The 25,026-nt window shown below is 38.4% G+C and overlaps 1 protein-coding gene across 1 annotated transcript in view; it reads left to right on the forward strand.

Annotated features, from left to right (window-relative positions):
* Window positions 1-25,026, forward strand: part of POLR3B (RNA polymerase III subunit B) — a 109,878-nt gene that overhangs the window by 13,537 nt on the left and 71,315 nt on the right. Inside the window, exons 8-12 of the mRNA XM_043439883.1 lie at window positions 1,534-1,651; window positions 3,119-3,227; window positions 10,483-10,605; window positions 18,217-18,336; window positions 20,613-20,747. Of these exons, the coding sequence (XP_043295818.1) occupies window positions 1,534-1,651; window positions 3,119-3,227; window positions 10,483-10,605; window positions 18,217-18,336; window positions 20,613-20,747 (605 nt within the window). The remainder of the gene's footprint in view (window positions 1-1,533; window positions 1,652-3,118; window positions 3,228-10,482; window positions 10,606-18,216; window positions 18,337-20,612; window positions 20,748-25,026) is intronic.

The following is a 25,026-nucleotide window of genomic DNA, read 5'->3' on the forward strand; positions in this document are numbered from 1 at the left end:
CCTGTCCATCACCATCTCCCGGAGTTTACCCAAACTCATGTCCATTGAGTCGGTGATGCCATCTGACCATCTCATCTTCTGTTGTCCCCTTCTCTTCCTGCCCTCAATCTTTCCCAACATTAGGATCTTTTCAGATGAGTCAGCTCTTTGCGTCAGGTGGCCAAAATATTGGAGTTTCAGCTTCAACATCAGTCCTTCCAGTGAACACCCAGGGTGTTCTGGTTTATTGCTATGGTTTATCAAGGCTGTCTCTTTGCTCAATGGTGTTTTTTAGTATGCTTAAAAATTCAAGAATCATCTCATGAAATTCTTTGTCTGTCTCATCTGAAAAGACACAAGTAGCTCACTTCCGGCTGTTTTGAATGCCGTATCAGGGCAAAAAATGAGTCTTCTGTTTAAATTTTTTAAAGTTATATTTTTGTACTTATTTCTAGGCAGTTTTTTTAAGCTTCATGCTTAGCAGCTTACAGAATGTTATTTTAATTCCTTAATTCATGTTTCACTTTGATTTAGTTTATGGTTAATCTAGTTCCTTTATAGTTGCATATATTGTTTCCCTGATAGCTCAGTTGGTAAAGAATCCGCCTGCAGTGCGGGAGACCTGGGTTCCATCCCTGGGTTGGGAAGATCCTCTGGAGAAGGGAAAGGCTACCCACTCCAGTATTCTGGCCTAGAGAATTCCATGGACTGTATAGACCATGGGGTCACAAAGAGTTGGACAGGACTGAGTGACTGATGTAGAATCCCAGAAGGTTTTGGAAAGAGGATAACACAGAATGTGACTTTACTAGAGCAATAATAGGATGTTTCACAAGTCAAATATATTGCCTTGTTTTTGCTTATATTCTGAATGTAAAACAGTTTCACTTTATCCTGTTCTGAATTGTGTGCACAAAAGTGTAACATAATGTTTTATGAGTTTTGTCAAGTATAGAATATATTTTGGACACCTGCTCTTAATCTGCCATTGTCAGTGATTTGTTGGAAAACTTGGAGCGAATTTTAATTTATACTGAAGATTGTCAGTTATTTCTGTGCTTATAAAATCTGAAGACTAATTTATTTGGCTTTTTTTTAAATTCACTTCTCATATGTCAGGACCTGATGATCCATAGACCAATAAGATGCATTCCTTGTCCTCCAGAAATTTATCTTGTGGCTCATTTGTTTAAATCATGTGCTGAGACTGTTAACAATTTGTAAAACAATATTGACAAACCCCTTTAAATTAAGGAAATGGCAGCCTACTCCAGTATTCTTGTCTGGAGAATTCCATGGACAGAGGAGCCTGACAGGCTACAGTCCGTGGGATTGCAAAGAGTTGGACACAGCTAAACTACTGTCTCCCAGTACCATAACGTGATGGTATTGAGTTGGCTGAAAAGTTCATTTGGATTTTCCTGTAAGATGTTATAGAAAAATACAAATTAACCTTTTGGCCAACCCAGCAGAAAGACTAGGAGCTTGCTGCCATTGCTCAGTCGCACTGTTGGAAGAATGGCTGGTGATGCTTCTCTTGTTTCCCTCTGGCAGGGGGCTACTTCATCGTTAAAGGAGTAGAAAAAGTTATTCTTATCCAAGAGCAACTGTCTAAGAACAGGATCATTGTGGAGGCTGACAGAAAAGGGGCTGTGGGTGCTTCAGTTACCAGGTATGGACGGCAGAGTTGGTGTTCTTACGAAATATTGATCATCCCATTGGTGTTGGATGGCTATCACTGAATACAGAGGTAGCCAGTTATTTCTCTTCTATAACAGGGAGTGTGATATTTAAACTAAACTATCTGTCATTCAATTGGTTGTGTAAGTCTGTATCATAGAGTATTGATTTAAAATTTTCAGTGATGAAAAGTGTGACATTGTTCAAAAGGCCATTAGTTATTTTATCCAAGTTGAACTTGGCTGCAGTCCATGGGGTCTCAAAGAGTTGGACACGACTAAGCGACTAACACACACAGCATTAAAGAAACTTTTTCTAAAAGGTGAACGTTCTGGGAATAAAAAATATGTGCCATGGTTAAGATGTCAGCATGAAATAGTGTTTCTATTCTGATGCCTTATAATGAACTGCTCAGCTTAGAGTTTCTGAATTTTTCTTTTCTGGTGAAGAGGCAGCCAACAATAATGCCTATTTGTTGAGCAGTTAGTAGGAGCCAGAGAGTGTATTAGGTTCGTTACATATATTTGTCACCTCTGTTCTCCAAGATAAGTGCAGTTATTTTCAGGTGAGTAACAGGCCTTGCTCACAGGTTGACATTGACCATCAGAGGAAGCCAACATTTGAATCAAGATGTAATAATTCTGGAACCCACATCTTCCTGTTGTATGCAGCTTTTGAAGCCAGGGCAATCAGGATTTGAATCCCACAGTTGTTTACTAGCCATGAGGCACTTGGGAGTGAAATTACAATACTTAACTTCTCTAAGCCTTGGTTTCTTTTATACATGATTTAGGGATAACACTGCAAAATAAGTGTTAGTATGTAGGAGATAACAGCTAATGTTCATAGAGTGAATAACAGTGCACAGTATGTAATAGGTGATCAGTATGTGTTATTATTGTGGTGGATTAAAGCTAGGAAATGTTTTTAAATCCATTAGGAAAGTTTCAGCTAACTGAGATATCAATAGGAGATTCTTTAGTTTCTTTTGGCTTCACTGTATACCAAAACTGTACTATGTTTTACTGGATTATTATTTTAAAAATTCATACTATGCATTCATTGCCTTGTGGTTTTCCTATTGTGGTGTAGACTCATTTTAAAGTTTTTCTCTTCAAATGTTTAAAATTGATCAGAAATATATCCCATATTAGAACAAAGCAGTTCAGGTGGAATCAAAGTGAAGTAGGTTAAAATGAATTGGTGATTGTTGCTTATTCACACATAGAACTTCTGTCATAATCTCACAGCTAAAGAAACAATTCTAGTGTTCTAAAATGTTCATGGAGGCAGAGGAGGCTGGAGAGGAGTTACGTGTCTTTCGAAGGTACCTGTTTGGAAGGACCTTACTGATCATTGCTGATCACTTGAATCGTATTGATTGTTAGTTATTGCTCTTGCATGTTACTAGCTTGAAACTAGGAGGAGATGTAGTTTAACCAACTGTGTTTTCTTATAGCTCTACTCATGAGAAAAAAAGCAGAACCAATATGGCTGTGAAACAAGGACGGTTTTATTTGAGACATAATACTTTGTCAGAAGATATACCTATTGTCATCATATTTAAGGTGAGTTTTCAAGTATCGTCTGAAAATTATAAAGAATTCTTTTATACTTTTATTTTTATATATAAGTTAGAAAAATTGAGCCTGCAAATATCTTCTGAAAATTATAAATAATTTTTTATGGTTTATTTTCATATATAGGTAGAAAATTGAGCACAAGGAGTTCTAGGAATGTAAAGATTTATGACATAGAGAAATTGTCAGGCATGTAATATAAATTGAAAGCTAGTGAGGCTGGGGTTCAAGTATTTTTAAAAGTAGTGATCTGTTCTTTAAAATGGAAACACAATAAGGAATTCCAAAGATACAAAAGGATGTGTAGTAATGAGTAGGCCTCTCACCCACCTTCCCTAAAAACGTAGTTGTCCTACCTAGGAACACTGGTTTCTGGCGCAGCCCTCTAGAGGTGGTCTGTGCATGTACAGCACCTGAGTTTGTTGTAGGTGTATGTTTTGTTCTTCGCTTACATTGGAGAAGGAAATGGCAACCCACTCCAGTACTCTTGCCTAGAAAATCCCATGGACAGAGGAGCCTGGTAGGCTACAGTCCCACGGGATCACAAAGAATTGGACACGGGTGAATGATTTCACTTTCTTTCACTTTTACTTACATACACTGCACCCTGTTTTCCACTTAGCTTGTTTTCTTTTTTGTAACTTACATCTTAAAGATAGAGTTTTATTAGTTCATACGCAGCTACTTTTTTTTTTTTTTAATGGTTCCATTTATAGGTGTACAATAATTTTTCTTATCAATGGACACACAGCTCTTGCTGTTTCAAAGCTGCTGTAATATTTTATTCAGGGCAAGGATATCTGTAGGCTAAGTTTCTAGAAGTGTAATTTTCTAGGTCAAAGAGGATGATCTGAGTCTTTTGTTCTTTTTTATGGACTTCAGGATTCCTGTGAATTTTTTCATAGATAACGAACCTTTAAGCTAAAGCTGATTTTTTAAAATTTTCTTTGTGAATTGTTGACTTAGAACCCAAAAGACATTTTCCTGTAGAAATGATGTTCAAGTGATATTTACTGTGTAGTCACTGAGTTGTGTCCGACTCTGCAGCCCCATGGACTGCATCATGGCAGGCTTCCCCGTCCGTCACCATCTCCTGAAGCCTGCTCAAACTCATGTCCACTGAGAATTTTAAAATTTACTTCTTATTACCTTTCTTTGAAGTTTATGTTATTTGTAATTATAATTTTTTTTTTCCAGTGGGTTTTGTCATACATTGATATGAATGTTATTTGTAACTATAATTTTTGTAAAAGACAAAGTAATTCTGTCTTTTCTTGAAGGGAATCCCACATTGCCCAACGCAGTATCTTGTGTACATAGTGAGGTTTAGTGGATAAATTTTACCTATGTGAGATTACATCTCCAGCAGAGGGCAGTATGTTTCCATGCATCAGAAGGACTTTTATGGACAATTTCAGAGTTTATAAAGATGTGTAGGACTGCTTTCCTTAGACCAGAAATTATAAATTAATTATAATACAGATACTGTTATGTCACGCATATGGAAAATGGATCATTAGACACATACATGCATTAAAACCAGAAAACTTTTAAATACTTCACCTGCGTAGGTGACAAAAGTTTGGTAAGACAGTTTTTTCTGTCAAATTTAATATTATGTTGTAAATGTATACATATATTCATAGCTGACTTAAATCCTTTCTAGAATCAGGCTATAAGTTAATAATGTGCATTTTTATGCAGCCAGTAGTTGAGATTTCCAGCTTCTCCCTTTCTGATTGTAAAATAGTCCTTACATTGAATTGAGAAAGTCACTAAAAAGTGTAACAACATTGGATAAAGTTTTTTAAGACCTTTTTTCCTTTGCTTTTGAAAAAGTATACACATTGATTTTATTTTACTTTTTTCACTTAGCAGTGAATTTTGAATAACTTTCCTCATCTATAAATGAAGTCCACACCATTATTTTTACTAGGTATTGTATAGAATTCATGTATATGATATAATCTGTTTAAGCAAATTCCTATAGTGGGACATGTAGGTGTCTTTTTTTGCTAAATTTTCACTCTTATGCACAGCACTGGAGGTCCGTGTACATACATGTTTGTGTGTGTTGCTGATTATTTTGTGAGACTAATTCCTGGGAGTGGGATTATATATATTTTTAAAAACTTGTACATGTTGTTTATTTTTTCCCCTAAATGTATTCATTACATTTTAATCAGCAGTGTATACTAACTAAAATAAATATTTGAAAATTTTTAGGTCAAATAAATACATTGGTCACACATTGTCACTTTTTTTGGGTCTCTCACTAGAGTTGTTTTAATGAACTTGCTTATTAACCACTGTTAAGACCTTCCCATTTGGGAGGCAGCATAGCATGAATATTCCATGTCTTACAATCAGGCAGATCCAGGTTGATTTCCAGTCTCTTCACTTACTAGTCTGTGTGGCCTTGGATAGATTTCCCAGTCTTCCTGAGTCTTGGATAACTCATCTAAAGTGAACATTTTACCTAAGGGGGGTTCTTTAAAGAGCAAGTGAGATAATATATTTTTTGCAAAGTAGACTGCATAGAAAAACAATGCTATTTCTTTTTAGTGAGTCCTCTTTACACATTTAACGTCAGAAGCCTGGGAAAATAAAGTAGGCTACCAGAAAAGCCACACCATTTCTCTTTTTGTGCTGTGTGGCCCTAACACAGACCTTGACAGTCATTAGGACTTGATGGTTGTTGACTGTAGCCAACAATTGGCTAAAAGTGACAGAAGCAGCAGGGTTTCCTGACTCCATGCTGAGTCTGAATATGACGGGTAAAGCTTTTAAGACCTAGATCAGCCTTATTTATGGACTTGAATCACAATAAAGGTTCTCCTACCCATGAATCTTCCCCACTTTTATTTTTTGTACCCCTCAGTATTCAGCAATTGTGCTGTGACGGCATCTGCAGCCTGAAGATTTTTATGGAAAAAGAGGACAGATATCAAGGGGGCTGGGCATTGCACAATTTTGAAATTTTTGGTCTTTAAAGAGAAAAAAAATTACAGAGTTCAAGTGAGTGAATGCAGTTCTTTTGTTATCTGCGTGGACTGCTTCTGGTAATGATAGGTTGACTTCTGTCTAAAGAAAAATCACTGGTTTCTGAATGTTAGATATTTTAAGAACTTACCTTTTCCCTACTACACATAATATGTTGCAACATATCACCATTAGCTTGTGTATCATTCTCTTCTGCTCATTAGTATTCTTTCTGTCTCTAAAATTCACACTTTTAGTCACACTGAGTGGATATCCAAGGAGAAGACTTCCTGCCACTTTTTAAAGAGCACGTCCCCTTATTTTTGTTCTTATTGCTGATCGCCAGACTGGGTGACCTTCCGCGGAATCGTATTATCTGCTATTTTTTCATGAGGTTATTGAATAGCCTTCACTTTTGACTTACTCGTTAGGTGAAATGATTTTTAGATATCTGGAGTACAAAGAGTTCCATATAAAGCTGGTTTTCAGATGTCTAAATTATGTCTGTAGAGCAAAATGGTTGAGCATTTTGCTGTCGTTTCCATAGCAATATGTCATTTATTTGTAGCTGTGACTTCCGAAGGCTAAATAGTCATAAAGTTACTTCCATCTTTGGAGCTGGAGCACTATTGATGACGACCTGACTGAGTTATCGCCCTGTGTTTCAGTGATCTGATATAGGAAGAGTTTAGGGCTTTTAGAGCTAAGCTTTGCCACAGATCATTCTTTCTGCATATATGGTGTCATTTACTGTGTGACGTATCTTTGGCATATCTTTGTTTCATAGTTTAAAAATATTTGGAAGGCCTAAGCAGTCTGTTTAGATTCATGTTAGGCCATTCGAGAGTTTTGTGCAGTTACAGACTTGCTCCTTAGATCAGCATCAGGACAATTTGAAGTGGCAGCTTCAAGGGAAAACTCTTTCATTATTATTAAACACCAAAAGAGACAATCAAGAACACTGTCTTTTTTGCTTGGAGATTATTGAGCTAAAAAGTATTAAGGTGACATACGGTGACCTTCACGTGTTTAGGTGTTGTCTTGCCGAACGAAAGGGGGCTGACCCAGAATGCATCTGCTGTTTCAACTCTAGGATTCTGTTTGTTTCAGCGAGGCCTTTTTCTGCTGTATCGTTTTGCCTCCTTGGTTTGGCACTTGTTCTACACAGATCTCATCTGCTTTAGTGTTTTGTTTTTTTGGTTTTCTTCAGTGTTTGGGCTTTCCCTGAGAAGTGAGATGCTTTAGTTACATAGTTTTACATTCAAGATTTTAGAGAAAGATGACTGCAAGCTATTGCCTTAGTGTTGTTTTTGTAAAAATATGTTGGTTCCCTTGAAACCCATTATTTTGAGAGATTGACAGGTAAAAATTCACTTATATTCTAACTGGCTTTTCACAGAGAAGTACTGTCATCTGTTATTTCTGAGTGGCTCCTTGGCAGACCACAAAGGATAGATGGTACTAGATGTATGCCACCACCATCAGAGTAGATGCATCCCTGTGTTTGGTTAAAGGATAATCTAGGGTTGTTCTTTTTTTAAATTAGAGCTGATCATTTTTTAGGATTGCTGTTCTTAAATCCGTGAAAGATTAAATGTGTGTGTTTTTCTATTTTTGACTGCGCTGGGTCTTCATGGAGGCACACAGGCTTCTCTAGTTCACGTAGCCTTAGTAGCTCCATTGCATGTGGCATCTTCGTTCCCTGACCAGGGATCAAACCCTTGTCCCCTGCATTGAAAGGTAGATTCTTAACCACTGGACCACTAGGGAAGTCCTAGGAAGACCGTGTTTTAATGAATCTGTGTAGTGTTTAGAGTTGTTGTCTGGTGTCCATTTGAATTAATGCATTGTATCAGAGATAAAATGACATGAAAACTGACATGAAAATTAACAAATAAAAAGAAGGTGTGTATCCTGAAAACTTCTTCATTTTGCTCACGAAACAAAAAGTTTTTTCAAAACAAGTTGTATGCTTAAAATATTTAGTGGATTTAACTCCCAAAGTTGGTTTATTGCTGAGTAACAAATCACAGCAGAGTCTGTTGGTCAGGCGTTTGGGCCCTGGCATACAGAGTAGTCCTGGCTCAGGGTCTTTCATGAGGCGAGGTGTCCGCTAAGGCTTCAGTCGTCTGAAGACTGGATTGGAGCTGGAGGTGGCTGACCCTCAGGGTAAGAGACCTGGCTTCTCACTACTGGCCCTTCCATGGGAGCTGGAGTGTCTCCATGACATGGCCATTGGTCCCCAGAGGAGCCAAGAAGCTACAGAACCTTTGTGACCCAGGCTCCAGAGTCATACAGTGGTTTTCTAACTTTTATCTATAGAAGTGAGTCATTAAGTTTAGCCCACACCCAAGCAGAGGTGCATCTTGATGAGGGTGACAAAGGAGAGTGAAAAAGCTGGCTTATACTCAGCATTGAAAAAACTAAGATCATGGCATCCGGTCCCATCACTTCATGGCAAATAGATGGGGAAGAAATGAAAACAGTGACAGATTTTCTATTCTTGGGCTCCATAATCACTGTGAATGGTGATTGCAGCCACAAAATTAAAAGACATTTGCACCTTGGAAGAAAAACTATGACAAACCTAGACAGCATATTAAAAAGCAGAGACATTACTTGCTGACGAAGGTCCGTCTAGTCAAAGCTATGGCTTTTCCAGTAGTCATGTATGGATGTGAGAGTTGGACCATAAAGAAGGCTGAGCACCAAAGAATTGATGCTTTCAAATTGTGGTGCTGGAGAAAACACTTGCAAGTCCTTTGGACTGCAAGGAAATCAAACCAGTCAATCCTAAAGGAAATCAGTCCTGAATATTGATTGGAAGGACTGATGCTGAAGCTGAAGCTTCAATACTTCGGCCACCTGACGAGAAGAGCCGACCCATTGGAAAAGACCCTGATGCTCGGAAAGATTGAAAGCAAGAGGAGAAGGGGACAACAGAGGATGAGATGGTTGGATGGCATCATGACTTAAAGGACATGAGTTTGAGCAAACTCTGGTAGATGGTGAAGGACAGGGAAGCTTGGCGGGCTGCAGTCCACGGGTCGCAAAGAGTCGGACACCACTGAGCGACTGAACGACAGCAACTGTCCTAGCAAGCTTCGAAACTTTCAGTAAGCTTACATCTGATCCGAGATATCCAGATTGAATTTGTATGATACAGACTATTAAAATTCAAATGTAGAGTGGTGGAATGTTGAGCTGGAAGGGACCTGGTTTGCCCTGTCATGACAGAAAGGAAGACACTCAGGTGGAGGAGGTGATGGGCACTGGTGGTCGTCAGGCCTGTTGACATCCTCTGTCAACTTTGCAGAGGTGCCCCTTCCATTGTGCCCAGCGTGATGCTCTCCGTGTTCTGCATCAGACTCAGAATGTGGTTTTCCCTATCTCTTGTGTGGAGAAGAGCTGAGAACTAGATCATCAAAGTTTAATAGACGAGTACCCCTGGTTCTCTTTTCTCTGTGTTGGTAAAGGAAGAATTTGAATACAAATGTAACTTTCCCCCTAACTTCTTAGAAGTGGATTTTCTGCCAGGATAGGTTTAGTGAGACTATGCTCTATTTCTTGATGTGGCAGAATGCCAGGCAAATGTGTGAAGGAGTGAGGCTTAGGACGACCATATGGAATCTACAAAGACCTGTGTTGCTGGCTGCCACCTTGAAACACTTAAAGATAAATGGGTTTTTTAAACCTAAGGGTATTCTTGGTTTTATAAAAATCTCATTAAAAACCTACATAAAGTAGAGCTTGATATCTCTAGGATAGTGAGGTAAAACATCCTCTAGGAAAAATTCTTTGAGCCTAAAGGTGCATGATTTGACAGTTCTCAGAAAATTTTGTCTTGCGGCAAAACTCTTTGAGGGTTCTGTTTATTTTCAGCCATGCGTGTTTTCTGATTTACTGCTCTTTGCCTTTTTTTGTTGTTTTCTTTTCTTTTTTCTTCACTTTGCCTTTGTAATTGTGGCCAGGGTCTCTGCTCTCCCGCCCCACTTCCTCAGATACTTATAAATTGTAGAGGGTAGTACACATGCAGAAAGTGCTTGAGAATGTTTGTTTTTCTTCTTCCTCATCAAAATTTTTGTTTCAGGTTCTTCTGCAGCTTGGGCTGTGACTGCCAATGCCAGATGGCACCGTTTCTGAGAAAAGAGCTAGCTTTTGCTTAGAAGTAATACCCACAAACAATGCCAAATTAGCATAAGCAAATGTCAGTGAGTTAACACAAAGCCCACACTCTTTCTATCTTTTCTTCCCTTCCTAGGCCATGGGTGTTGAGAGTGACCAGGAAATTGTGCAGATGATCGGAACAGAGGAGCACGTGATGGCTGCGTTTGGGCCCAGTCTGGAAGAGTGCCAGAAAGCTCAGATTTTCACACAGATGCAGGTGTGTCTTTTCGCGTTGTCCTTCACTACGAAAGGGAATTAATTGGAGATTTAATGCTGCTCATCGCTAAAGCATCAAATGCAGTGACTTTTGCGGGTAGAGATTTGGGGTGGATGTTGGGGAGATGGGAGTACTGGTCAAGGAGCTTCTTTGGCTCATTATTTGAGGGATTGGAGGAGTCTGCCTAGATCAATTATCGGCTTTGGTGTCCAACTTAGAAGCGGAGGGACCAAGAGGCTTTTGTTCTAATGTAATAAATAGCAAGTACTCTTCTTTTTTGTATTTGCCTGGTGACACAATTTTTTAAACTACAGCACCTCTAGTGTAGAAAGCTTTTTTTTTTTTACATCTTTCTCTTTAATATTCCTTTTTATTCCCTGCTTCCAGTTGCTTTTAGCATCCAGTTGTATGTGGTCTCTATCCCTTTTGCTGAATTTTCAATGTTTCCAGCAAAAAAGACCCAGGCTCAGCATCCCTTTGCCTCTGCAGAGCCTTCATTGACCTGCCTTAGGCACTCCCAGCTGGAACCTGTGGATTTTAGGACCAGACTCAAAGATGAAGATAGGGAACTGTATATATGCTTTGTTGTTTAGTCACTAAGTCCTGTCCGACTCTGCGACCCCATGGGCGGTAGCCTCCAGGCTCCTCTGTCAGTGGGATTTCCCAGGCAAGAATACTGGAGTGGGTTGCCATTTCCTTCTCCAGAGGATCTTCCTGAACCAGGGATCGAACCCACGTCTTCTTCTTGGCAGGTGAATTCTTTACGAATGAGCCACCTGGGAAGCCCCTTTATATATGCTAAACATAATCAAAATAATTAGATTTCCCTTCGCATGTGACAGGTAGCCCTCATAGCCATACCCAGGATTTTTAGTTATATATTTGTAAGGTGTTTTGCTAAGAGTAAATCAGTAGTGACCTTCCTCATAGCCATCCTAGTAGGTAGGATTTCTCTACTATAGAGAAGCTCAACGGACAGTTCTTATTTATCCATGTATACATTGTCTATTCTTTGGGTTGCTTAAATAAGGTATAAATTCCATGCTGCTTTTTTTTTTTGTCACCCAGGATGGTTTTAGAGATAGCATTTTCCTTATATATGTTAGTATGTGTTCTGAAAAATGAAATGAGTCTTGATAATTTCGTAGACTAAACCAAACATTTAGAAAGATTGATTGTCATATGTAAGTACACATAAATTCCAAAGCAGAAAATAGTAAGGGTTATTCTTACCACTGCCTTCTTCTTTTTCTGTAGTTAATTAACCAGTGAACTCTAGTTACCAGGTAGGCAGCATCAGGAGAAGTTGTTTCGATTTCAGTTCAGTTCAGTCACTCAGTTGTGTCCGACTCTTTGTGACCCCGTGGACTGCAGCACGCCAGGCCTCCCTGTCCATCACCAATTCCCAGAGTTTACTCAAACTCATGTCCATTGAGTCTGTGATGCTATCCAATCATTTCATCCTCTGTTGTCCCCTTCTCCTCCTGCCTTCAATCTTTCCCAGCATCAGGGTCTTCTCAGATGAGTCACTTCTTCAGGTGGCCAAAGTATTGGAGTTTCAGCTTCAGCATCAGTCCTTCCAATCAATATTCAGGACTGATTTCCTTTAGGATGGACTGGTTTGATCTCCTTGCTCTCCAAGGGATTCTCAAGAATCTTCTCCAATACCACAGTTCAAAAGCATCAATTATTCTGTTCTCAGCTTTCTTTATAGTCCAACTCTCACATCCATACATGACTACTGGAAAAACCATAGCTTTGACTAGATGGACCTTGGTTGGCAGTGTCTCTGCTTTTTAATAAACTGTCTAGGTTTGTCATAATTTTTCTTCCAAGGAGCAGGCGTCTTTTAATTTCATGGCTGCAGTCACCATCTGCAGTGATTTTGGAGCCCCCCAAAATAAAGTCTGTCATTGTTTCCATTGCTTCCCCATCTATTTGCCGTGAAGTGATGGGACCAGATGCCATAATCTTAGTTTTCTGAATGTTGAATTTAAAGCCAACTTTTTCACTTTCCTCTTTCACTTTCATCAAGAAGCTCTTTAGTTCTTCCCTTTCTGCCATAAGCGTGGTATCATCTGCATATCTGAGGTTATTGATATTTCTCCTGGCAATCTTAATTCTAGCTTGTGCTTCATCCACTCAGCATTTCTCATGATGTACTCTGCATATAAGTTAAATAAGCAGGGTGACAATATACAGCCTTGATGTACTCTTTTCCCTATTTAGAACCAGTCTTTTGTTCCATGTCCCGTTCTAACTGTTGATTCTTGACCTGCACACAGATTTCTTAGGAGGCAGCTCAGGTGGTCAGGTATTCCCATCTCTTGAATAATTTTCCACAGTTTATTGTGATCCACACAGTCAAAGGCTTTGGCATAGTCAATAGAGCAGAAGTAGATATTTTTCTGGAACTGTCTTGCTTTTTGGATGATCCAGCAGATGGCAATTTGATCTCTGGTTCTTTTGCCTTTTCTAAATCCAGCTTGAACATCTGGAACTTCACGGTTCACGTACTGTTGAAGCCTGGCTTGGAGAACTTGGAACAGTACTTCACTAGTGTGTGAGATGAGTGCAATTGTGCAGTAGTTTGAGCATTCTTGGGCATTGCCTTTCTTTGGGATTGAAATGAAAACTGACCTTTTCCAGTCCTGGAGCCACTGCTGAGTTTTCCAAATTTGCTGGCATATTGAGTGCAGCACTTTCACAGCATCATCTTTTAGGATTTGAAGTAGCTCAACTGGAATTCCATCACCTCCACTAGCTTTGTTCATAGTGATGCTTTCTAAGGCCCACTTGACTTCACATTCCAGGATGTCTAGCTCTAGGTGAGTGATCACACCATCGTGATTATCTGGGTCATGAAGATCTTTTTTGTATAGTTCTTCTGTGTATTCTTGCCACCTCTTCTTATATCTTCTGCTTCTGTTAGGAACATACCATTTCTGTCCTTTATTGAGCCCATCTTTGCATGAAAAGTTCCCCTTTGTATCTCTGATTTTCTTAAAGAGATCTCTAGTCTTTCCCATTCTATTGTTTTCCTCCATTCCTTCGCACTGATCACTGAGGAAGGCTTTCTTATCTCCTTGCTATTCTGGTAACTCTGCATTCAGATGGGTATATCTTTCCTTTTTTCCTTTGCCTTTTGCTTCTCTTTTCATAGCTGTTTGTAAGGCCGCCTCAGACAACCATTTTGCCTTTTTGCATTTCTTTTTCTTGGGGATGGTCTTGATCCCTGTCTCCTATACAATGTCACGAACCTCCATCCATAATTCTTCAGGCACTCTGTCTGTCAGGTCTAATCCCTTGAATCTATTTCTCCCTTCCAGTATATAATCATAAGGGATTTGATTTAGGTCATACCTGAATGGTCTAGTGGTTTTCCCTACTTGCTTCAATTTAAGTGTGAATTTGGCAATAAAGATTTCATGATCTGAGCCACAGTCAGCTTCTGGTCTTGTTTTTGCTGACTGTATAGAGCTTCTTCATCTTTGGCTGCAAAGAATATAATCAATCTGATTTCATTGTTGACCATCTGGTGATGTCCATGTGTAGAGTCTTCTCTTATGTTGTTGGAAGAGGGTGTTTGCTATGACCAGTGCATTCTCTTGGCAAAACTCTGTTAGCCTTTGCCCTGTTCTATCTTTGGTCTTCATTGAAAGTGAACTATTTGATGAACATGCATCTTCGTTATAAACTGCAATTACATTGTAATTACGTGAAGAGAAAACGTTAAATACTTAGGAATTGGCTACATTTGGGGAGATACACTCTATGCTTTAAAGCTGTGTAATGCCTGGATGAATAATTTACCTTAATGATAACCCAGTGGATTCAGTGAGATCCAGTATTCATCTTATTGCATGCATCATCATTGCTGGTCAGATAAGTCGATCACTGTAAAGCTGTTTGAGCAGGAGTTAAACAGTGGGTTGGAAGATCATTCATCTATTTCTCTTAAATAGGTACTGACAGAAAATAATGGCTAACTAAAAGTTTCTAAAGTGAATTGGAGAAGTTCTTTTAAAAGATGAGAATATGTGGTTAGCTAAGAAAGACAATCATCTCACGTGAGACAAACAGGAAGTAGGAGTTTGAGATGGCTTGTTCTCTGTGTGCTGGATGAAAGCAAATATTAATTATTTGCAGCTGATAAAAGGTTACAGAGGCACAGCTAGTCCAAAATGGTTGCTGACTTGCACATATCTAAATAAAAATGTATTATCCTATGTAAATTAGAACTTTTGACATGGCACTTCAGTAGATTGTTTAAAATACATGTTTTGTTTTGTTTTGAATGCCTCCCTTCTTAGTGACTCCTCCATTTATTCTGCTCATAAAGCCCTTTTGCTGCTACATTTGTCACAGATGTTTTACATTATCATTGCCAGGGGCTCTGAAAAATGGAGAAGAAATTAGTTACTACCTTTTTGGAAGGAGAGGCTACACCAGGGGTGGCATCTTGGCCTGTTTATGAAGCCAGCTGGGCTCTTACCCCAGCCCTGACACTGCAGCCCCGGCAACTTTATCAGCTACTCTAGGGAAATGTGACTTTCTGCTGCATCAGAAGGCACCCCTGTATTCCTGTTTCTTCCTCAAGGAAGTGAAGAATCTTTAGCCTCTTTCCCAAGGGAACTGAAAGACCAAAATTTAATAAAAACAGCTCAGTTTAGGGAAAACTGAAGTGCCTGTCTGTTCCTGGTTCCCACCATCTGCTGACTTGCCTCAATCAGTTACTTAGTTACTACTTCTTGCTTTGTTACTGCAGCTGTGTTTTAAAGGTCTTAGTTTGTCTTACCCTCTGATGGCCTGGTTTTTTTTTTTTAAATCAGGAAGGTTCTAGATTTGATCTGCAGTCTTAACAGAGATGTTCCATTCAGTTTCAGGGACTATTTTAGTCAGGAATCAAAAAAAAAAAAAGATGACAAAATGTCTCGTAAGAGAGACATACAGGTAAGCAGGCGAATACAGTGTGATATAAACACAAATGGAAGTACTCAGTTCTTTATATGTAAGAAATTAAACAGCAGAGAGAAAGAAGTGGGGTTAGGAAAGGCTTCAAAGAGGAAGTGGTACCTGATCTAGGTTTTGAAGCATGGAAAAGAAATTTTTCCAGGCAGGAAACTGGCAGCAGGAATTCCAGGATAAAGAATCAGGCATCCCAGTCCTTTCTTATGACTAAATGGAAACCAATGTTTTGGTTTGGTTTTTTTTTTTAATGCATTTATTCCTCTTACAAAATAATAAGAACCACATGATCTTTTCAAACTTTTTTTATGGAAAAACTTCAAAATATAAAAAGTATACAGAATAGTATTATGAACCCCCATGTGCCTGTCACCCAGCTTCAACATGAAAAACACTTTGCCAGGGACTTCCCTGGTGGGCCAGTGGCTAAAACTTCATGCTCCCAGTGCAGGAGACCTGGGTTTAATCCCTGTTCAGGAAACTTGATCCTGCATGTCACAACAAAGATGGAAGATTCCCTGTGCTGTAACTAAGACCTGGTGGAGCAAAATAAATAAATATTAAAAACAGAAAAACTTCGCTATTCTTGTTTCATCTAAAGCTCTATCTCTGCCTCACCTATTACTTGGTTAAGTTTTTAAATTTTATTTTTATTTGGGGGGGAAATTGCTTTCCAGTGTTGTGTTGGTTCCTGCTGAGCGGCAACACAAATCAGGCATATGATTAGTTTTTAACATTTCACTTTTTAGGTAAAGTGTATATACACATAATATACAAGTCTTTATTGTATACTTTTTATAAGATACAGAATATTTCCATGACCCCTGAAAATTCCCTCATGCCTCTTGTAATCAGTTTTCACCTCCATTCCTGTTTTTCCCCACTTTTCTTATTTTTTTCACCGTGGATTAGTTTTGCCTATTCTGGAACTTTATATAAGGAATTATGCAGTATATACTTCTTGTTTTGTCAGCTTCTTCTGTTGAATGTATCGACTTAGAGTCATCCAAGCTTTTCCTTATTACGTTGTGTATCCATGTTCTTCATTCCTTTTAATTGTTGAGTAGTGTTCCATTGCATGAATATACCACAGTTTGTTATCTTTTCCTGTTGATGGACATTTGGTTTGCTTCACTCTTTGGCTGTTATGAATAAAACTGCCATAAACATTCCTGTCCAAGTCTCTGCCTAGACAGTTTGGCATTTCTCGTGGATAAATACCTAAGAATAGAATTGCTGGATCAAAATGCAGTTGTGTGGAATGTTACTCAGCCATTAAAAAGAATGAAATAATGCCCTTTGCAGCAACATGGATGGGCCTAGAGAGTGTCACAGTGACTGAAGTAAGTCAGACAGAGAAGGAGAAATATTCTATGGCATCCATATATGTGGAGTCTAAAAAGGAATGAATGATCCAAGTGAACTTACTTACAAAACAAAGACTTACAGACTTAGAGAACAAACTTACAGTTGCTAATGGGGAGAAGGATCGGGGAAGAGATAGTTAGGGAGTTTGGGGTTGACATGGACACACCGCTGTATTTAAAGTGGATAACCAGCAAGGTCTATCGTGTAGTATGTGGAACTCTGCTCAATATTATGTGGCAGTCTGGTTGGGAGGGGAGTTTGGGGGAGAATGTATGTGTATGGCTGAGTCCGTTTACTCTTCACCTGAAACTATCCCAACAGTGTTAATTGGCTAAACCCCAACCCCCCCCCAAAAAAGAAAAATCAGTTGTGTATGTAACCTTTATAAAGTCAGAGCTGCCAGGGGCGACAGTACCATTCTGCAGTCCCCTCAGCTGCGCCTGAGAGTTCTGGTTGCTTCACGTCCTCACCAGCATTCACTGTTGTTAGTCTTTGTAACTTGAGTTGTTCCAGTTTGTTCTGGTGGTATCTCATTGTGACTTTAATCGTGCATTTTCCAGATGACCAATGACATTGACTACTTTCTGTGTGCTTACTGACTTCCTTTATAATTGAAATCATGTAAATCTTCTGACTGTTTCAACACTGTTTTCAGCTGTTCTAGGTCTTCTGCTTTTCCATAGAAATTTTGAAATCCAATCAGTTTGTGTTTTTTAACACACCCATCAGAAGTATAATTAACAATAAAAATACATTTTTTGGTCAGTTTGGAGAGAATTTTAACAGCAAGCATCTTTAAGTATATTAAATGTTCTAGCCAATGAAAATGGCATAACCCTCGATTTATGTAGGTTTTGTCTTCTCTCAGCAGCGCTTTGTAGATTTCAGGGTAGAAGTCACACATGGTGTGATTCCTTTTTGAGGAGAGAAAATACTCCCCCTCCCCCCAAAAGAATATTCACCCAAAGTGTTAGCTGTCGACAGGATTCTCTTCGGGTGGAGGACTGATGGCCAAAATACTTATCTCCTTTGTATTGTCTAAAACTTACTACAATTGTCCTGTATCAATTTTATAGTAAAAAAACAAATTATAAAAAGGGAACTATTTTGTCATTGGTTTATGACAAATTTTTTTTTTTTTTTAACTAGGACCAACTCAGTTTTCTTTATAGAGGTCCTTGTCTTTTTTGCTTAGTGTTGTGTATGGGTAGCAACTTAATAAATTCTCTCTGATGTCATTCAAACATTATTGTAATATATTCTGTTTTTTAATAGGCATTAAAATATATAGGGAACAAAGTCAGAAGGCAAAGGATGTGGGGAGGTGGCCCAAAGAAAACCAAAATAGAAGAAGCAAGAGAGCTCCTGGCTTCTACCATTCTGACCCACGTACCAGTGAGTAAACCCTTTGCAACTGTGAATACTGATCATTGTGGTGTCCATGAACTTCTGCTTGAGTACAGGTTTATATTAACTGAAGTCTAGTTCCATAAGAAAAGAGAGAACCCTAAAGAGGACTCTCTGATGGACTGCCCTGGAAATAATCTTCCATTATCAACAGTTTATTTGTACTTAAAGAATGTTAGCTATATTATGTCATCATCTGATCATGTTTGTTGTCTTGATTCTTCTTTCAATCCAAAATTTTAGTTTTTTCTTTGATATTCAAATATATATTAGGCACTGCTGCTAGATCTCATCTCTGAAGGTCAGAGATGATGTCTTAGATGTTTTTAAATAAATTAAAAACAAGCTTACAGTGCCTTGCCCATATGTGTAACTTCTTGAAAAATTGTAGTAAAACATACAAAAAATAAAATTTATTCTTTTTATGTGTATGTTTCTGTGGGATTATGTACATTCTCACTGTTATGTTACCATCACTACCGTAGATAGTACCATAGATACTTATTAAAATATTAGATGGGCTTATCTTCTAGACCTTGAGCTCACATTGTCCAGTCTTCTTCACTTAGAATATAGATGTTCAGGTCCAGAAAAGCTGGATAATTTTTCATGTCATCCAGCTGGTTAGTGGTCAGAGAGAGAGAGCTAGAATCCCATCTCCTGACCCTTGAACCAGTGCTTAATATTTATTTTTATTAACTTATTATTAAACAGAGTTCAGCCATATTGGCAAGAGTTATTCTTCCCCTACCCTCATTTAATACATATGTACTCTTTCTAAGTTATAAAATTGTTAGTCAGACTTATCTTGTTAACCAAATAGTCTGGTTTATGTTGACTTTTAGCATGTGTATTATTCACAAATGATCTCATTTAAGAATTGCACACTCTATCTTCAGGGGCTGATTATAAATAATGAAAAGTTGAGGGAACAGTAGAAGTGACCACCTAAACACATGAAGATATAGTTTTCTTATTTTGAAACACCTTGTTAGCCAAATAATGTGGGTCTATGATTTTGCCCTTTTGCTGCCATTTGTGTGTGCCCTTGATCTGATTCAGAGAATTAGGAAAGTAAAACAAATTTTATAATACGAATTCTTTATAAACAAGCCTATGAAATATTCCTTAGAATTGACAGAAACTTAGATTACTCTCAATATTCATTGTTTGGGATATAGAGAAAGAATTTACCTACTTATCTAAGATTTTTGTCTCTTCAAATAAACCAGTGCAATGGTTTAGCCAGTTTTGATTTAACTTACTGATGGGCCAGATTCATTTATGTAGATTTCAGTTGTACAAGAGAAAATTAAATAGAACATTTGCAGCAATTTAGCTATCAATCTGTTCATTTATTCCATAGATACTTGTTGAGTCCTGACTGTTTTAGTACCATTCTTGTTATTTATCGCTGCACAGCAAGTATTTCCAAAACTTAGTAGCTTGAGATAACTGTTTATTGCTCTCTCTCAGGATTCTTAGGTCTGAAGGGGCTCAGTGATAGGGAGAGAGTTTCTTTTTTTTGTTTTGTTTTAATATTTATTTAGCTGCATCAGGTCTTAGTTGTGGCACATGGCTCTAGAGCACGCGGGCCTCGTCGTTGCAGCTCATAGGCTTAATTGCATCACGTCATGTGGGATCCTAGTTCCCCAGCCAGAGATCAAACCTGTGTCCCCTGCATTAGAAGGAGGATTCTTAACCACTGGACCACCAGGGAAGTCCCAGGAAGGAGCTTCTTGACATGAGTCTCATGAAGTTGCAGACAGATAGCCGCTGAGGGTGGAGTCATCCAAAGGCTTGACTGGGCTGAACATCAAAGATGGGTCATCAGTCACATCTCTGACTCCTCACTGCCTTTCCAAGTGGCCCTTTTCTCCCCAACAGAGTATCCTAGACTTCTCATTTGGTGCTTCAGGACTCTTAAAAGGAAAGAAGTGGAAACTGCTAGTTTACAGGCCAACCCAAAGATGGTGATTAACTCCACCTCTTCATGAAGGAATGGCGTGAAACATATGGGGAGGGGAGGAGTTGATGGTGGTCATCTTTGAAGAAAAACTGCCGCAAGTATCGAGTACAAAGGTGGAAAGTCATCATCTCAGCTTTTAGAGAGTTTATAGACTGGTTGAATTTTTTGAATAAGGATAATTGTAACAATTCATTTTTTTCCTATTTAAATATTATAGCATTGGTTATTTTCTTGAGGCACCTTAAATTTTAATGTGTAGAGTCTTAAAATTTTTTCTCTAATTTCTGAATTACAGGTTAAAGAATTCAATTTCCGAGCCAAATGTATCTATACTGCAGTGATGGTGAGAAGAGTAATTCTGGCCCAAGGAGATAATAAAGTTGATGACAGAGATTATTATGGTAACAAGAGGTTGGAGTTGGCAGGACAGGTGATTTAACTATTTTATGTCAAATCTTATTTTCCTCAATAAAAATTAATTTACTATTCATTTTAGATAGGAGGAGGGGACAGTTGAATGGAATATAGGTTTGTATATTTGGAATATAAACATTCATATGTGACTTACTACCTCTTTGACTTAAGAATTTCTTGAACTATGAAAACTCTTAGTTCTTTAAATATGTTAGTAGTGTTACCTATATTATGTCTTTCTTGAGATGTTTATATTCTCTCATTGTGTTTAATATAGAAAGTGATGTATGATATTAAGTAGTATCATTTATTCAGTTGACAGATGTCTATTAAACTTCTACCATGTGCCAGGCATACTTACAGAAACTGGGGATAGAGGAAAAATAAGATAGACAAAGGTCCCTTTTCTATCTTGTGGCTTAAAAGAAGTGCCTTGATGTAGTGGTCTCTGTTAATGTCCTACTTAGAGTTCACTAAATTCTTCAGTCTGTAAATCTATGTCTAACTAAATTTGAGACATTTTTAGAACCTATTTCTTTAAATATCTTTTTTATATTATATCTCTTGTCCTTCTAACTCAAATTATCTTGTTTGACCCTTTGATATTGAGGCTCTGTTAATTTTTTTTTTCCCCAGGTTAGCTCTCTTCTTCAGGTTGGATAATTTCTACTGATCTATTTTCAAGTTCCTTAATTTTTCTTATGTTGTCTCTAACATGCTTATTACACTGATCCAATTAATTTTTTAGTTTAGATGTTGTGTTTTCAGTTCTAGAAATTTCATTCTGGTACTTTTAGCTTCTGTTTCCCTACTGAGATTTCTTACTTGTTTATTCATCACAACCGTGTTTTCATTTACATCCTTGAACCTTAACAGCTGTTTTAGAATCTTGGTCTCATTCCAACGACTCATCATCTTAGGGTCAATCGCTTGATTAAATCAGTCGCTTGATTAAATATCTCTTTGAAAAAGTGATATATATTTTAAGCTGAGCCCTCAGACATTCCAGCTGGGACTTGAGAGGAGAATCCAGTCTCATACAACCTCTGGAACTGCATTCTATTAGGAGACCCACATGAGCAACATATGTCTTCAGGCAGTGCCCTTATTGGAGGAACTGGAAGAGGACCAGCATTTCTGGAGTGTGAGGTGTGGGGGTGGTGAGAGAGCACGTTGGAGAACTAGCATCGTACGCCATGGGAAGGGGTTTGGATTTAATTGCTCCTGCAGTAGAGAATCACAAGAGAGTTATAATCAGAGAAGTGACACCATCAATTTCAGTTTAAAAGGTCTTATTTGGAGATGAACCTGCCAAGAAAGTCCAAGTTAGGAGACTGTGGCAGTATTCAGATGAGTGACGGTGGCTGCGATCATAACAGCAGATATTAATTACCACGTCTAAAATGTAAAAAACGGGAATTATAATCGTATCAGTTTTTTCTGAGAAAAAATTAATGCCTGGAATACTTGGGAAGTTGTTTGGCCAATGGCTGAGGCTAACTGGTGGGCTCTTGGCCACCTTCAGACTGACCACAGTTCAGGGGATTGATTGTGTGTAACCCTACCACCAACAATCCCAATTTTTTACAGATCTTTATAATTGGAAAAGAAATCTTAATGTTCAAATAGTCCTTTAAAAAAAAAGTGTTGGTTGTTTGGAGGACTAAGGAATGGGGTCGAGAGGGGAGAGGAAAAGACTATCCTGTTGCTTAAAAAATTAGAATTAAAAAGAGGGTTCCCATGTGCAAGAAAACATTGCTTTATAAACAGTGTAAGAACATAAAAGGGATTGTGTTGGCAAAAATTTGTAAAAACAATAGCTGCTAATTTCGCACCCCATGGGATGAGGAGGTATGAATGTGCTTCAGCGTTAGATAACAGCTGTATCCACTGGCCAGGCGGGTTCACAGAACCTTCCCTCAGTCTCACTGCCACCAGAGGGCTGGCCGGCTGGCCGCCAGTAGAGGTGTTAGCAAAACCTACCGGTTTCAGGCTTAATCTTTGCACCTACCTTTTCTCTTTCGGTAATGTGTTCATTATTTGCCGAGCATTACTCTATTCTTTGTCTGCAGATTTTTTTGTTTCTAATGCAGCTTGCTTTGTATGGGTGAGATATGGAACGGCACCAAAATCCGGCACCCTGGAAAGCCAGGGATTTCCACCCGGTGACAAAAGAATGCCGTCTTGACTTCAGAGATTGCCTAATCCCAGCTGTTCTGATAATGTAATTAAGGCTGCCTAATGTCTTTAATTTTGCAACCAGTTTGTGTGAAAAGGAGAATTTGGCACTCTGAAGGCTTAAACACTAAATAGCAATCTCAAGACGCCTAATTAGAATTCTCTGACATTAAGCTAATTGGTGAAACTGTATTTCAGCAGCTTAACTTCTTTATTAATTTTTTTTTTTTTAGCATTTTCATTGAAAATCAATTGATGAGCTGTCAGCATTTTTTCTTAAATATAATTTGCTCTTTAGTGCTCCTGTCTTAGGCAGGCTGAAAGGCCTCATGCCAACAGTGAGAGGTATTGAATATTATAATATCACCAACATTCCATCCCTTTTCATCATTTTACTCTTGACCTAAATAATGTGGCTTCTGGTGGGAATAGGCCTTGTAGCTTCTTACTGCTCTGTGAACTGGAGAACGTTATTTCTCTTATGAAGAAATTTGAAGGGTGGAGAAATTTATTAATGAGGCTGTAGTTTTGTTGAGTGTGCTCTTACTCTTTACTTGTTTAGTACTGGAGCATTTCCTTGTACTTGAATCAGGGGGCTACAACAAATTCATCTGGGAGCCCCAAAAAAACTTTGTTGCAATTTGAGACACAAAAGTCTTAAGTGTAAGGGACTAATTAAAACAGAGCGGAGCTTTTGTGGTTAAAGGTTAAGGGCATTTGCTTCTGTTCAGGATACTTATTCAAGTCCCTTTGCCAGTTTCCACAGGAAGTTGCTGAAATGGGCTTGTCCATCCCTCTCTTCCCCTGCACCTGCTTCCATTCCCATATTCTTTTTCATGAAGGAAACTGCTGGGTCTGAGTGGAAGAAAAGATTAAGCTCTCAGAGGAGGAAGTTTTCTTTTTAGAACACTTCAGACATGGCAAATCAAGGACCCTGGCTTTCCCATCTGCAAAGTTGATTTTGTAGAAAAGTAGAAGGATGTGTCTCTCTTAAGGGAAAAGAGTGTAAAATCACGTTCTACCTAGGAAATGCTTTCTTCAACAGTGGCTGGAAGAGAAGACTCATTGGCTTTCATGTCTTCTAAATTATGAATCAAAAAACTACCTGTGTGTTGTAAACATTCAAGGATATAGTGTGGACTTTGGAAAATCTTTAGCTTAGAAGATTTCCGTGAACTTTAGAATTCCTGAATTATATAAGGAATGTATATATAATGTCCTCCAATACTACATTACTATTGTGCTAGGTAGCTTAGATTACATATATATCCAACTGTTTTCTTCCTCTATAAAGGAATAAGAAACAAATGTAGTTGATTTTTCAGGGTAATTTAAGTAGTTGTAATTTTATATTTGATTATTGAAGAAGTATGCCTATTATTTTTTTTTCTTTTTTTTTTTTCTTTCTTTCTTTTTGTAGTGGGTTTTGTCATACATTGACATGAATCAGCCATGGTTTTACATGTATTCCCATCCCGATCCCCCCTCCCACCTCCCTCTCTACCCGATCCCTCTGGGTCTTCCCAGTGCACCAGGCCCGAGCACTTGTCTCATGCATCCAACCTGGGCTGGTGATCTGTTTCACTATAGATAATATACATGTTTCGATGCTGTTCTCTCTAAACATCCCACCCTCGCCTTCTCCCACAGAGTCCAAAAGTCTGTTCTGTATTTCTGTGTCTCTTTTTCTGTTTTGCATATAGGGTTATCATTACCATCTTTCTAAATTCCATATATATGTGTTAGTATGTTGTAATGTTCTTTATCTTTCTGGCTTACTTCACTCTGTATAATAGGCTCCAGTTTCATCCATCTCATTAGAACTGATTCAAATGAATTCTTTTTAATGGCTGAGTAATATTCCATGGTGTATATGTACCACAGCTTCCTTATCCATTCATCTGCTGATGGGCATCTAGGTTGCTTCCATGTCCTGGCTATTATAAACAGTGCTGTGATGAACATTGGGGTGCACATGTCTCTTTCAGATCTGGTTTCCTCAGTGTGTATGCCCAGAAGTGGTATTGCTGGGTCATATGGCAGTTCTATTTCCAGTTTTCCAAGGAATCTCCACACTGTTCTCCACAGTGGCTGTACTAGTTTGCATTCCCACCAAC

Source organism: Cervus canadensis, chromosome 21 (assembly GCF_019320065.1).
Source record: "Cervus canadensis isolate Bull #8, Minnesota chromosome 21, ASM1932006v1, whole genome shotgun sequence".
Classification (NCBI taxonomy): domain Eukaryota; kingdom Metazoa; phylum Chordata; class Mammalia; order Artiodactyla; family Cervidae; genus Cervus; species Cervus canadensis.